The sequence below is a fragment of the Triticum dicoccoides genome, chromosome 7B (assembly GCF_002162155.2).
Source record: "Triticum dicoccoides isolate Atlit2015 ecotype Zavitan chromosome 7B, WEW_v2.0, whole genome shotgun sequence".
NCBI lineage: Eukaryota > Viridiplantae > Streptophyta > Magnoliopsida > Poales > Poaceae > Triticum > Triticum dicoccoides.
In genome coordinates, this window is record NC_041393.1 from 757,056,578 (window position 1) to 757,072,368 (window position 15,791).

General features: G+C 42.6%; 1 protein-coding gene across 3 annotated transcripts; it reads right to left on the bottom strand.

The window, feature by feature from the left end:
- Positions 1-4,819: 4,819 nt before the first annotated feature.
- Positions 4,820-13,602, bottom strand: LOC119335701 (epidermal growth factor receptor substrate 15-like 1). 3 transcript variants are annotated; one of them, XM_037607800.1, is made up of 14 exons: positions 13,398-13,602; positions 11,239-12,505; positions 10,290-10,508; positions 9,967-10,190; positions 9,410-9,484; positions 8,986-9,057; positions 8,475-8,573; positions 8,318-8,389; positions 8,114-8,228; positions 7,586-7,654; positions 7,163-7,487; positions 6,510-6,627; positions 5,287-6,418; positions 4,820-5,248 (listed from the first exon to the last, which is right to left on the bottom strand). In XM_037607800.1, exons 1-13 carry the CDS (start codon positions 13,518-13,520, stop codon positions 5,297-5,299), a joined length of 3,900 nt encoding a protein of 1,299 aa, XP_037463697.1. In that variant the 5' UTR covers positions 13,521-13,602; the 3' UTR covers positions 4,820-5,248; positions 5,287-5,296. The 3 variants fall into 3 exon arrangements, with proteins under 3 accessions (XP_037463697.1, XP_037463696.1, XP_037463694.1); XM_037607799.1 differs by having other exon boundaries at positions 4,820-5,244; positions 5,283-6,418; XM_037607797.1 differs by having other exon boundaries at positions 4,820-6,418.
- Positions 13,603-15,791: the final 2,189 nt, after the last annotated feature.

Sequence of the window (15,791 nt, forward strand, 5' to 3'; positions counted from 1 at the left end):
TATATATAGGACACCTATTTTGTACTCCCGGGGGTACATACTCCCAGCCCCACTAGCAAACCGAACTAACGGAAAAGATTAACACTATTTTTTTGGGGAACAGATTAATGCTAAATTGTCGTACGTGTATTTTATCTCTACGGGATGTGAGAATGGCTGCATGCAACAACTTAATCCTACATGCAAGGAATCGGTGTCTATCTTTCAATTTTTCCACGTAAGAAACATGATGATTATTTATTGGGAAGTATAACACGCCTCCTCTTGTCCTTTTATTTAAACCGTGGTCGTACATTCTACAGTATGAAACCGACATATTTTTCTTCGGGTAGTATATGTACGCATATGTTTGATAGAAGTAACATACTGATACATCTGTTAATATACTCTAATATTGTATTGGATAAGTAAGGAGTATATCCTGCAAAAAGAAGGATAATTTAAGGAGTATATCCTGCAAAAAAAGGATAACTAAGGAGTATGGCCATAATAATCTCAGTATATGTTCGGGAGTACTGAGTATATATTATCCTTTTTAAGTGGTAAATACCTATTTTTACAAAAGTACATACCTTTTTTAAGGGCTATATATGCCAATAGCTTTGAAGTATGTACTGTTGTTTTGAAATCTGGATTATACTATTCTTTTTTTATACAACTAAAACAACTGGGAGTATACATACTTGTTCCAAATAATATAGTACCTTCTTTTTTTACTTCAGATCTGAAGTATACTATACTACACACAAAGCCAGAGAGGTATATACTACAATCTAGATTAGGGCGGTATATACTGATTTTTTTATTGACTGTATGCTTCAATCTTGAATGAAGAAGTATACACCGGAAAGATCCAAAGAAGTATGTGTTCTCCAATAAATGAACAATTATACTGGATAGCTATATGTACATTGACTTTGCATGCATGTTCTTCGGCCGCCTGGTGCATCAACCAATTTATATGATATGCCATGGATGAACTCGTTTAACCACGCCCACGGCGCCCGTCGGCGTCATGTTGAAACACTGGCCATCAGCCCACCATACGGATTGCCAAGCACGTTCATCACCGTCGGTGTGCAGCCGCACTTGTAAGATGTTCGTCCTCATTGTCCTCAAGCCGCCGCCGTCGGCATCTCATCTCTATCGTTGATCTACTGCCTTCAGCATCTCATCTACTTCATTGAGCCCTGCCTGCAGCATAGCCATGCATCGATCTCGCCTTCATCCTTCATCGTCGAGTCGCCGGGCTGCCCAACTTCACTAGTGAGATCTGTAACAAGCGAGAGTAGTGGGAGATAAATTGTAGGAACCAGCACCCAAGATGTATAAATTGATGTGAGAAATATCTTACATCTCTTGCTTGAAGCTTCCACGGTGGCCAATTAAGGTGCACGTTGCCGGTCGCCGCCGCCGGAGATTCTGTTGGCTAGAGACATTGGACGGCCAAACGAGTCGTCAGCTCCTAGCCTAGGTTGGTAGTGAGTAAATATAATGTGCATCTCAATTCCCTACTTTCACGTAACAACTTTTTGAACTAGATCTTATCCATGCAAAGAGAGGTCGGTAGTTAACAACTTAATTATATAATTAATTTGAATGCGGGATAATTAAACGGGTGTGTGCCCCGATAGCTTCCTCGCGTTAGTTGTTTGGTGTTGGGAGTACGTACACCTAGGTGTATGAACCCATTTTCCTATATATATTGGCACATGTCTAATTTTTCATACACATTGTACAGTTTCGTCTACACCAAGAACATTTTTTAATACATGTATCAAAAAAATAAGTCTGATGTTTACTTTTTTCATACATATTGTGCATTTTTCATGTACATCTAAAACTATTTTATATATGTTTAACATTTTTAAGATACATTATTAAACACATGAACATTTTCTTGAATGGTATCAAACTTTTTTTTAATTACACGATCATTCTCTTTACATTGTGTAAACATTTTTCTAAGAATGCGATGTATATTTTTTTGGAGCACGTGAACATGTTTTAAATGTTACAAACGTTTTATTTTTTAAATTTATCAATATACTTTTTAAATTAAGCTAGTAACAAAAAAATATAGTGCATTGCCATTTTTCAAATTCATGGTATTTGAAAAAAACATTGAGTAAATTAGGTTTTGGAATATGTGTATTTAGAGTTTGTTAAAAAATATAAGCAAATAAAAAAACAAATGAAGGGTTTTCTTAGCGGTAAACCAACTTCATTACTCAATTGTCAGGTTTATCGGAATTACAAAGGGGTCATGGGGTACTCCCAGCCATCTAACGAAGAAGAGATCTAACTGATTGTAAGTAGCGCGAACACTATAAGAACTCAAAGGTGCGTTCAAATATGAAAACATGTCCGGGAACAACGAAAACATTTCCTTAAAAAAATGCGATTTCTTTTTTATAAGGACGAGTGTTTCTAGAACAGGACCATTTTTTGAACTTTTTATAAAACGGGAACATTTTCTAAATTCCGAACAAATTTTGAAAGCGCAAACATTATTTGGAGCTCCCCGAATTTTGTTTTAATTTATGAACAAATTTTGAAAACAAGAACGTTTTTTGAAATTGTGAACAAAATTATGAAACCACAAACATTTTTTGGAATTCTGATCATTTTTTGAAACACGAACATTTTTTGAATTTGTGAACAAATTTCAATTTTTTTGGAAATTCCGAACAAATATTTGAAATTTTTGAACAAGTTCGAAAAGAAAAATAAATTTGAAAAATAAAATATAAAACGAATATGTTCAAAAATTCATGAACATTTTTATAAAATAGCAAACAATTTTTGAAACGGAAAGATTTTTTGAAATCCTGAATATTTTTTTAAAAGTTGTCAAAATTTTGAACAAAAACATTCTGAACAATTTTGTTAACAAACAAATATTTTTTGAAAATTCCAAACAATTTTTGAAAACACGAACATTTTTCAAATTTTCAACATTTTTTGTTAAAGTGCGAACATTTTTTTGAAAAATAAAACATAAACTTGAAAAACAAATAAGAAAAAAGAAAAGAAAAACGAAAAAGAAATAGAAAAAGAAAGGAAAATAAAAACCGGTTCAGGAACCTTCTAGAAGGTTCCCAAAACCGGAAAAAACCAGCTGGGAGCCTCATCATCAACGGGCACGGGCGGCCCGCCAGCCTTGTCACTGTTTCCCCCGAAGCCGGTGCCGGAGCCTCCCATCAACAATTCTGTCATGGCTTCCTTGTCGTCTCTCGGGGACACCGGTTCTACATCTGCAACCCGGTAACCCGCAAGCGTGCTCTCCTGCCGCAGCCTAAGAGGCAGTACAACACCATAGCCGGTTTCTACTGCCACCATTCAACTGGAGAATATAGGGTGCTCTTGGTCTCACAGTCACTTGACTCCTCTACATCCGGCTTACGCTTTTGATCCGACTGCTCGCCACCGGTCCACCACCGTGGCGGCCTCCACTGGCGTCCTTACAGCGCCAGTGGTGTCATGGGAGGCGGCGGATCGGAGAGATTATTGTGTTGGGCACGGAGTCAGAGTCATTCCGATGGATGCGCGCCGGTCCCACTCAGCCGTACCATTGCGGGAAGTTGTTGGACATGGAGGGGAGGACGCTTGCTCTCTGGGGCGGCTCGACTCCCAAGCCCACTTCTATGGATGTCTGGGTGATGCAGGATTATGAGGCTGAAACATGGGCCTTTTAAGTACCGGATTGACATGTCGACGCTGGAGGCGTCACGGAAACTTCATTCGGCTTCTTCCAGAAAGAAACCGAGAATATCATCTGATTCCACGGTGCGGTTGTTGAACGACGATATGGCTGTGCTTAATTAACGAGCGAGAGCTGCTGATCACGGTGCGGTTATCGTGAATGATCATGGCTCCTGGTCTGCTTTTCCCTTGGATTGAGAGCATGTCGTTTGTTCCTATCTCCTCTTACTTGTACTGCCAGTTAGACATGTCGTTTTGGATGGTTGAGGTAGCACATCATTTGGTGCTTGCTATGATGTCTTGATCATCTTGTTAATGTTCCCAACTATGGAGCATCGATCTATGGTATTAATTAGAACTGACTTTTTATAACTGGTCCTCCCTGACTTCCAAATTTATTTTAGTTTTGGCATGGTTAAGATGCACAGATGACATCGTTCGGATGAGCGATTCGCTCTTGGTCGTGCCCCTTTGAGCGAAAGCATTTTCTTGCTGCTGGAATGTTATCAGTTATCTCTTCCTAGGCTGTTTGATTTCTACTGTCCGGTGTGCAATTTGGTTGCGACTTGCAAGTTTCACCGGGTTTGCAATTGGTCCTAACTTGCATGCAAGAGCCTTTTGTTTCCTGCTTATTTTTTGTGTTTTTTGTGTAGAAAAGAGACTTGTTGAAGAGCTGCTCTCCTGGGGCAAGATGATATGCTGGTTCTCTTTTCATCTTTCGCTGGATGGAAAGTTTGTAACCTGACTACATGGTGTATCAGTTTGGCCACATTTCTCTTCATTTGGAAAACCCAGCGAATTTTGATGGTGATATGATTGTGCCGTCTCAATTGCTTGTATCCACTCAAACTAGAGCTCTAAGAGCCTCGACGCGACCAAGCAGATCTTGTCATACATAGGTCAAGTTTGCAGTCAATCTGAAAAAGATCTATACCAGTATTGTCATAAGAAGGTATATGAACATATCACATAGCCCACAGAAAAAACGGCTGATTCTAGTAACCTACTGAGGACACACCCAACGAGCAAGCAAAACATGAGTCCAGATTGCAAAAGTTTCCAAAAATATCAGAAGTGATCCCACAAATTTCTATATAAAAATTTCCAAACATCAGAAAAAGCAATCTCACACATTTTTCTATATCAACAGATTACATGATCACTGGTCACTGGCCAGATACTTCAGTCCACAGCAAGCAAGTTCTGAGTGAGGAGCACGTGTAAACCAGGAAGAAAGAAAGAAAGAAAGAAAAAGAAGGAAAACAGAAAAGAAATGCCAATACATGGAGAAAAAGCTCAGAAATTGTCCAATATCCGCTGAAAGTGATCGACCGACTGACACTAACTTGTACAATACAAGGTATAAAGAATGTTTATAAGCACGATTCATCCAGCCAAACATGTGCAATTGAACCAACATCCGACCCGACCCGACCCTAGGTATAAACAGCAACAAACGCAAAGCAAACACACAAGCAAGCTCCCTCCCCTCCCAAGCAAAAATGTCTTGCCCTTCCTTGTACGTGTATATATATATGCAGTAAGGTGCACAAACACACACATCATCACCTCTATATAGTACAGGTGCCTGTCAAAACGCGCTCCACTTGTCCGTCCCATGTCTCGTCGGGCTGGAGGTCTCCGTCGACGGCTTGGACGGCTTGAAGGGCCCGGTGCCGAAAGGGTCGTCGTCGTCGTCGAAGGAGTAGCCCCGGTCGTGGGAGTCGGTGCTCTTCATCGAGTCAAACCTCGCAAACACGTTGCTTCTGTCGTGGTCGGCATTGCTGCTCATGGAGTCGTACCTCATGAAGCTGTTGTTGTTGTTGCCACCACCTTGATCGGCATTGCTGCTCATGGAGTCGTACCTCATGAAGCTGTTGTTGTTGCCAGTGCCCTGGTCGGCGTTGCTGCTCATGGAATCATACCTCATGAAGCTGCTGCCACCACCCTGGTCGGCGTTGCTGCGGAAAGAATCAAACCTCCCAAATGCGTCGTTGCTGCCACCGAGCTCAGCGCTGCTCCCGAAGGAATCGAACCGTGAGAAGCTGTCACGCGGCTGCCCGAACGAACTGCTGTCTTTCGCGCCAAAGGAGTCCATCTGGGAGAAGGTGTCCAACGAGCTGTCGTCCCCGGCTTCGCTGTACCTTGGCGAGAAGCTGGAGTTGTACATCGGCGTGCTTGGAACGGAAGAGTCGAAGAATCCCTTCTGCTGACCGCCGCCATAGGTGCTCCCGGCCGTAGGAGACTCCACTCTGCCTGGACCAGAATCAAAGAGTGAACCCTGCATTGGGGTGCTCGGGAAAGAGTCGTAGAATGAATTCCCCATCGGTGTGCTTGGAACAGAAGAATCAAACAGTGATTTCTGCATCGGCGTGCTGGGCACAGAAGAATCAAAGAGTGATCTTTGCATCGGTGTACTTGGAACAGAAGAGTCGAAGAGCGACTTCTGCATCGGTGTACTTGGAACAGAGTAGTCGAAGGATGAATTCTGCATCGGTGTACTTGGGACGGAATAATCAAAGACGGATTTCTGCAGCGGCGTGCCTGGGACAGAATCAAAGAACGGCTTCTCCATTGGAGTGCCTGGGACAGAATCAAACATCGGTTTCTGTTCCTTCCCAAAAGCGCTAGCAGATGTAGAACCCCCTGTCCTTATGGGGGGAAGACCTCCTGGCCCAAAGAATAGATCTGAATCACCACCATTTTCACCATCCTGCAAAACAGATTGCAGAGTTCAGTGCTACATAGAAAATATTTATACAGCAGCGCAAAGCATGCCACAGAAAGCACAAAGAGAGCTTGACCTTATCACCGAAGTTCCATAGGGAGTCATTATCATCACTATGATCAAAAGATGGGCCCCAAGAATGTCTATTATTGGCTTTATCTCCACGAACAGGGGAATCAGATGCTCCATCGTTGCTGTCAAATTTACCATCCAATAAGATATGTTTTTTTTGTAAAAACAAACAACAAAGGCGTTTTTATCAAAGTACTACTCCCTCCAATCCAAATTAATTGATGCAGCCTTTATACAACCCTTATACAGTGGTGTATAGAGGTTGCGTCAATTAATTCAGATCAGAGAGAGTATTACATTGAGAGGATGCATGTCTGAGCACAAAGGAGTCTCATGCATGTTGTCAATGTTTTATATATTACATCAAGCAGCACATGTTTTCAAGGTTTGAATTGCCTTACTTCAGTTGAATTAACAATATTAGGTAAAGGGGAGCACATGCAAGGTAAAATTTATAACTGGTCTTCATAACATAACTTCAGTCTCAAACTTGTGACCATATTAGGCACCAATAAAATTGACACGGGAGCTTAGCAATGAGTGCTTGCGCTTGTTTTGATCAAATAAATGATTTGCAGAGACGAATGACTATGTTTGTTTTTAGCAAGAGCCAAGTGTATATTCCATGTGAAATGGAAAGAGAACTGGAATTTATACCTCATACTGTCAGCGGCACGTGGTGAGTCAGCATTTGTCCCCGATGGCTTTTTATCAGGTTCATTAGTATGCCCATCCGTTGCCTTCTTTACGGGACTAACAGGAGGATTTTTTGCTGATTCTGCTTTGCCGTTCGAACCAGTTGCTTCAGGTTCTACGGCCTGCTCAGCAGCAGCAGTTTTATCACTCTTGTTATCTTCTTTCTCTGTTGTTGTAGCTGTTGATACCCCGTTGCTAGAAACTTTGCCATCTTCAACAGCAGGATGACTTTCTTTTACAGCAGGGGGCTCCACTTCGACTGTGAGTTCCTTGATTATAGAGAACCCTGGAGAAAAATAAGCAGAATATGATGGTTCAAATCTACAAATGCTCTAAAGTAACACATCGAATAAAAGAGATGATAATATAATCAAGCTAGCATACCATCTTCTGCAAATCTATCCCATTCTTCATCCCACACAGCAGCTGTCTCTTGTATTCCAGGTTGCCAACCTAAAAATGAGATGGGAAAGTAAATCATTCATTATTCTGTAAGGCAACCAAGCAACACAAATAGTACAATGCCCGTTGAAAAATGAAGAGCAAGTCAAGTTAGCAGCAAAACTGATTTGCGATGAATGTCACATTCTATCTGATGCAATAGACAAACTAGAAGCATTAAAGATTGCTTTCGTTAACAGAAATATTATGATACTGGGCAGTGGGCAGAATGAACTACTCCCTCCGTCCCATAACATAAGAGCATTTTTTACACTACTGTAGTGTCAAAAACGCTCTTATATTATGGGACGGAGTGAGTAGCATTCATTCTAGCTCAATTCATACCAGACAAATTGAAAATCAAGGTACAAGATTAATTTAAACAAGATAATGAAACCAGTAGGAGAAAAAACACTTACTGAAGTGGAAAATTATGTTAAAATATAATTTAAACACGATAATAGCACATACCAAAAGGAAGCTCCACTAAAGTAGTTGGCTTAGCTCTCAATCCATATCTCTTGCACTGTTCATTTAAAGATTTCACGAGCTCCTCAAGTTCAGATTGTATCTGATTAGCCCGCTCCTGTAAGCAAGGTAAAAAGATCGTCAGACAATAGTTTCAGAACATATGATGTCACATTCATGAAAGATGCTGAATAACAAAAGGCCAACCTGAAGCTTCTCGTCATCTCCATCCCCTTTCTGCAGCTTAACTATAGAATTATAAATTTCCAATTTCTTCGCCTGCGAGCAAAAGGAGAAATAATGAGGTCTATCCAGATCTCAAGACTATTTTTTATCATTTACTGGGATAAAATCACAAGTATACCTGGATCTCACGGAAAGTAGCCTCGTCCATTGATAGCTTTGATGCCACATCTCCAACCTTCTTGCATCTCTCATCATATTTGGCCGAAAGGGATTGAACCTGAATACAGTATTGATCAAGAAATGTGAGATTTATGCAAATCGTTATAAGAACTACAAAGGGTTGCCATCAATTAATTAAATGCCATAAGCCCATAATACAACAAGAGACATTATATGACAGATAAAACACAGTTCACGATTCATGGATGCGTCAAACTATCTTTCTGGCTTTTACTATACTAACTTATAATTCCCCCAAAACAAGAAGCTGGATACTGTGAGTTGTTCCAAGAGCATGCAATAACTGGAGTCTTGCACATGTACTACGTTATGTATCACAATATACAACTTGTACAGTACAACATTGTAGTTATCTTTTGCTTCAATATACACCTTAGAAATTACACCGAAAAGGCAGAACAATGAATTGCATAGCTCATTTTCTTAATCAAGATTACAGAAAACATTACCTCGCGCTTATCAGCAGACATACTTTCTGAGACTTCATTAAACCTGTTATCACACCTACTCTTGTAGAGAATCTAGGGCAAAATAAAGAAATCAAGTCAGACATGATCACATGAACACATACAACTTGCAAATATGAATAGCTGATATTAGGTGTCAAGTATTATAGCTAAATGATAGAGATGAATATGTCCAATTGGTATAGGACAGTACGCTGCAGCTTATAGTTGTAAAATATCACATCATTTAATGGAAAAGAATGGGAAATGCAAGTAGAACTGAATCAACAAAGACCTCGCTAAGATTCCTAAACATACAAATAGTTATGCTTCTCAATATAGATGGACGGACTTAATTCTTGCAGTCAGAATACATGTTTGCATTTACATAGTAAGGCATATTGGCATATTGCTATAGAGTACTTACCAGCTCCTGCATCTTGGTGCGATAGTAATCAGTCTTCTCCCTGGAATCCAGTATTTCCTTTTCCAACTCTTGAACCTTCATACAGATTTAAAACATGTTCATGTTACACATCAGGACAACCTAAATGCGTGAATGATGTTGCAAATCCACATTGCATTTTTGCCCCAAGATAATTTAGCTAGAAGTCTAATGGCATCACCATTTCCATGATTCTATGAGAATGTGGATTCAAACCTGTGAAACACTTACCCAAACATTATTTAATTACTATAGTGTTCATATATATTCTGGTTTAAACATCTTAGTTATTACCTGCACTACCATGATAAGTTTCAAAAAGTATGTGATGCCTGAGCTGTTCAAGAAAAAAGATGCTCCTTATGCTTCAGAAATTTAATTTTTCAAATTTAATTTCTCGTTAACTATCGAATGGAAAATATTGAACAAGAACCCAGCTGCGGAGAGCTAAATCAATTGGATTTACTTTTGTTTTTCTAGTATTTTAAATGTGAAAACTCCAAAAATACTTTCATTAATTAAGCGTGATGAGTAAATACCTTTTTATCAGCATCTGAAGCTTCCTTGAACTTCGCTTCGAGTGCATTTTGTTCCTCTTTGCTAAGCTGGCCAACCAAATGTTTCTCCAATGCTGGGACCTTAGGTTTTTGTGGTTCAGTCGGCATAGTATCATCATCAAAATGAAGAGGCCTTCGATGTTGTTGCTTCACAGATGAAGGAGGCATTCCAGGATGTGGTCCTTGCATTGCTCTACTTGCAAACCCTACAACAATTATTTAACAAAAACCAGATCAGTGACAGGGGGTTTTCTCATTAGTCAGTGCTCAAAAGAATGAACAGAAAAGTTTCTTTAGATAAATACCAGCACTTTGATTGGGAGCCGGGCCACTAGGGTTCTCTGCAAACTGGCCAGTAGAGGGTAGTGAAATTCCCTCCGCCCAAATACCATCTGGTAATACATCAGGAAGTGGTCTCTGCTCTCGGAACCTCTCCATTAAGTACACAGCAAAACAAAATTCCTTGAAGGACAGCATCCCATCCTTATCCTGGTCGGACAAATCCCACACCTTCCTTAAGATCTCTATAAGTGGAGAGGGGCAGAAATTTTAGAAACTTATTGGCAGGAAATAAAAAGAGCCAATATCCAGAGAGAACTTGAGCATCAGAGGTAACTTTCAGTGGGAAAACAAGCTAACAAACACAGACAGTATTTATCTGATGCAGTTTGTTCGTCAACAATAACAATATAAGATTGTGCTGGCGCTCTGAGGCACTAAACTCTACTAATACAATGTCACGCAAATATAAAAGCACATCTTTCACTATCAAGAAACAATAGGATATGGATGCTAGGATAAAACATGATCAAATATGTCAATTCAAATTGCATGTAGCAAAAGAAAATATCTGAGTAGCTTAATAAAATAAATACATATTCGTAGGTGTAAGTACATGCAAAAGATGTCTAACGACAGCAAGCAGTAGCATGGCACCAACAGCCAATGAATTTGGAATGCAAAAAAATTAATGAAAAGTGTAACAGAATAATTAGTCGCCTAAAAGGCAATTTTCATGGTGAAAAAAAAGTCAAGGAATAACTGCAAAAGTAGGAGCCTTTTTCGAATTACAATTTGCACTTACATAAACAGATTGATGTTTTTGCACGCAGCACTATGCATATAATCATCACCTAGTTATTTGCTTAGATTACTGGAATGTACCAAGTTCACAGGCACACAAAAATAGAACGCAGTCCATTATTCACAGTATCTGGAGGGATATATGGTAAATATATATGGAAGAAACACTACCTCTTGGCAACCTCCAACTTAAAAACAGATTCCTTGCCTCTTCACCAGTGATCTTCCCATCTCGATCTCTGTCTACCTTAATAAATACAATCATATATTTCCTGACATCTGCTTGAGTGATCTTGGGCCATGGGGCCTGAAACTGTTTTTGATTTGTAGGAATTTGTCCACCAGGGATGTTAGCACTCAGTGGTCCTGGAGTGCTCGGTATGCTATTAAACTGGTTCTGCTTAGGAGCTGGCTGGTTTGGTGGCACCTGGCCAGTATGAGAAAGCAACGATGATATACCCTGCACAGGACCAGGCGGCATTGGCTTAGGGGGGTGATGAGGTCCAGCAGCTGGGCCAAGGGCTGTAGAACCATGCAAGCCATTTGAAACATGGGGGGAAGATGAATTTTGCGTTGGTTGTGGAGTTGCAGAGAAAGGATCAACCCCAAAACTTGAGTTGGACGGCGATCCATTTCCCAAGGGAACCAATGCCTTGGAGTCATTAACAGCTGGTTGTGAAGACAGAATGTTTAGATCTGTTGGATTTGGCTTTACAGATGTCGTAATAGCCGGTGTCTGGGCTGCAGGAGTTGAACTCTGTGTTGGTATTCCCACGGTGCCAAGGTTCACCTGTGGAGAAGCACCTCTAACTGGAGCTTGTGAAGTACCTCCCAATGGACTTGCACTTTTCTTGCCACTGAACCAATCGGTGGATAGATTTGCCGTCGTTGAACCAGCCTGATTTAGCCCACTTAGACCACCTCCTACGGGTGGCCTTGGCGCAATTCCCTGAGCAGGGGGGATGTTTGCATTTGGAGGTTGTGGCGGTCTAACAGGATGACCCGGTTGGGGTACTTGTGGGGTGTTTGCACTTGGAGGTTGTGGCGGCCTAACAGGATGACCCTGTTGGGGTACTTGTGGGGTGTTTGCACTTGGAGGTTGTGGCGGCCTAACAAGATTACCCGATTGGGGTACTTGTAGGTTCAATGATGATCCAGGAGGGCCCTGTGATCCATTTACAACTGGTGTCTGTTGACGAGGACCTAATGCCTGAGTCGGCTGCGGGGGGCTAGCGACACTATTTGGCTGAGGAGCTGCGGTTGGGATATTTATACGGGGAGCAGGAATTTTTGCAGCGGCGGGACCGAATAATGCTGACTTAACAATGTCCGGTGTCAACTGTCGGCCACTCTGTGCGACTGTCACTAGTTTAAGCGAGTTGAAAAAATCTTCACGCCCAAGAAACCCAGTCCGGTTTTTATCAGCATATGTCCAGATCTGCATCAGCAAAAGAAGCAAATGGCAGTTAGTACCAGTAGGCAAAAGGCCAAGTATGCACAATGAGACAGTGACAAGGATCTCTTAAGGTACAAGGTAAGTAGCTTTAGCATCAATTCACATATCATCTGTTCCAACTGAACTCATCACTTTAGATGAGTCTATTCACCCAATATTGAGATGCAAATTCTGCAAGTACAGTATTTGAAATGCTAACAAGAAGCATGATCGAGTAGATATACTTTAGGACGTGTGGCTCAGCTTCCTAATAATCAAACCATACTGTTTCCTGCCATAGGTTGTTGTGATGACTAGGTTCTAAAAGCTGCTACTCATTGCACAACTAAAACCATTGACCCACATCCAGTTCTTTCAGCTAGCACTTGAGCACCAGATATTGACCAAATCACAGCTCAAGCTTCTCCAAGGAAATGTGGGAAGTACAAAGATAACTAAGCTGAGCACTGTCTAAATCGCGGTTAGGATCACAGCAGCATAGCGCCCGAACGAGTTTGTAGCTCAAAATCTAAATCCCAAACCCCAGTTGCTCCCAATTCCTAGCCGTGTAAAACTTGTGCGCTTCCAGTTAGCTAGCTGCTCCCCTCCCTAAGTCGGTAGCCGCCAAGCTGTGGAGCAAGCAGATTACACGGCCAGATCAAAGCACGAGCACGAGACGTCCAGCCAAATCTCGGCGCCGGCAGCCCAATGGGAGCTGCGAACTGCGGCGGATTCGACCCGCCGACACCGCCTACAAGCCGAAGAGATGGCAATTCGAACCCGCGGGGCGGTCCGAGGGGCCGAGATCGCCGGGAACCGACAAGAGCAGCGCCGAATTGGGGAGGGAAGCTGCGAGGCGGGTGAGCGGGTGAGTAGGGGGGAGATCCGGGGGCACCTGAGCTAGGACGGGCTGCGGGAGGCCGGAGCCCTTGAAGAAGGCGACGGCCTCCTGGCCGCTGATCCGGCCGTCGCGGTCCAGATCCGCCGCGCGGAAGTAGGCGTCGAACGCCGCCTCCATCGCGCGCGCTTGCCGCGGCCGAGGGAGGCGGCCGGCCCGCGGGAAACGCGCCGGAACCGGCGGTCGGTCGGTCGCCGGCGGCGGCGAGATCGGGGGGCGGCGGTGCGGCCCGGGTGGTGTGTGTGTGGAGGGCGATGTGGTGACGGGGCGACAGAGCGAGAGAGAGAGAAAGATTATCAGTTGGGACTTGGGAGGGGGGTTGGTGGGGCTCCGTTGGATTTCGCTGGAGTTTGGGGGGGCTTTCTCCAAAATTAACTGTACTTCTCAAAACTTAACCCTTGTTGATAATTAAACATATAAACCCTGCTAGACTACCCGTTCATCTGGAGGCATCGCATCGCGCGTGGGTTGTGGTTCGCTCGATGTGCCTTGCTGTAAAATTCCTCGTATTTGGGTAAAGTTTAAACGATTCGCCCAGCTCGTCATTGGCGCGATGCGGCGACGACCGTTAGATACCGGGCATGAATCTCGATGGGGCAGCGTGGCAAACATGCGGCTTAGGCCCTTTTTGTTTCGTATTCTGGGACCGGATTCAGCTTTGCCAGTGAAGCCGAATCTGGAATCTAAAACAAACAGCTGTTTAAAATCAGCTTTTGTCAGTGAAGCTGAATCTGGATTTGAGCAATTTTTAGTGCAATTTCCAGAAGCACCTCAAAATGTACTTCGGTGTTGAAGCTGATTTGCCAGTGAAGCGAATCCATATGTGATTAAAATCTAAGTGAAGCTGAAACAAACAGGGCCTTAATTGTTTGCCCCTTGCATTCCATCGCTCGAACGTTTTTTTCCTCTGGTTAACTCACTTATGTCTCCATATATTCATTTATCTCCCAAATTAAGCGGCGAGGCAGTGACTACGCCATGTCACTCTCCATTTCACACGTAGGAGCTATGGTTCCACGTCTCTTCCACGAACTCGAGATCTGGTCGGTGCCCTAGCACTCCTCATCGGGACAGGCACGATGTGGCGACCGCTCCATCCTTTGGTGTGCTTGGCGCCGCCGCAGGGCTTCCTCCTCCCCACGATGTCCATCTTATCTCTTCCTAAGATCCATACATGCGCCAACGCTGTCTACATCGTCGTCGTGGCTGATCCCTGTCATCCATGCCCGGCGAGGTACAAGTCGTCTCCTTGCCGTGTTCCGTTTACCCCTTTTCTCGAAGAGAGAGAGAGGGGGGGCTGCCATTTTAGTTGTGTTTCTAGCATGGTTGCGGGGAATTGTGGTGTTCTGTGAAGGAAATATGCCCTAGAGGCAATAATAAAGTTATTATTTATTTCCTTATTTCATGATAAATGTTTATTATTCATGCTAGAATTGTATTAACCGAAAACTTGGTACATGTGTGAATACATAGACAAAACAAAGTGTCCCAGTATGCCTCTACTTGACTAGCTCGTTTATCAAAGATGGTTATGTCTCCTAACCATAGACATGTGTTGTCATTTGATGAACGTGATCACATTTAGGAGAATGATGTGATGGACAAGACCCGTTCGTTAGCTTAGCATTATGATCGTTACAGTTCCATTGCTACTGCTTTCTTCATGACTTATACATGTTCCTCAGACTATGAGATTATGCAACTCCCGAATGCCGGAGAAATACTTTGTGTTCTATCAAACGTCATAACGTAAATGGATTATTATAAATATGCTCTACAGGTGTCTCTGAAGGTATTTGTTGGGTTGGCATAGATCGAGATTAGGATTTGTCACTCCGTGTTTCGGAGAGGTATCTCTGGGCCCTCTCGGTAATGCTCATCACTATAAGCCTTGCAAGCAATGTGACTAATGAGTTAGTTACGGGATGAAGTATACGGAACAAGTAAAGATACTTGCCGGTAACGAGATTGTACTAGGTATGATGATACCGACGATCGAATCTCGGGCAAGTAACATACTGATGACAAAGGGAACAACGTATGTTGTTGTGCGGTTTGACCGATAAAGATCTTCGTAGAATATGTAGGATCCAATATGAGCATACAAGTTCCACTATTGGTTATTGACCGGAGATGTGTCTCGGTCATGTCTACATAGTTCTCGAACCCGTAGGGTCCGCACGCTTAACATTCGATGACGATTTGTATTATGAGTTATGTGTTTTGATGAACAAAGTTTGTTCGGAGTCCAGGATGAGATCACGGGCGTGACGAGGAGTCTCGAAATGGTCGAGACATAAAGATTGATATATTGGACCATGTTATTCGGACACTAGAAGTGTTCCGGATGGTTTCGGGTAAAAACGGAGTGCCGGAGGGGTTACCGGAACC

Bases quoted from the DNA above. Each gene is read 5' to 3' on its own strand.
- LOC119335701 (XM_037607800.1), bottom strand. From the start codon at position 13,520: ATGGAGGCGGCGTTCGACGCCTACTTCCGCGCGGCGGATCTGGACCGC. The intron at 9,485-9,966 runs GTATTTACTCAT...ATCTGTATGAAG, and splicing joins CTTCAGATGCTGATAAAAAG to GTTCAAGAGTTGGAAAAGGA. The intron at 8,229-8,317 runs GTTGGCCTTTTG...CCTTGCTTACAG, and splicing joins GAGATGACGAGAAGCTTCAG to GAGCGGGCTAATCAGATACA.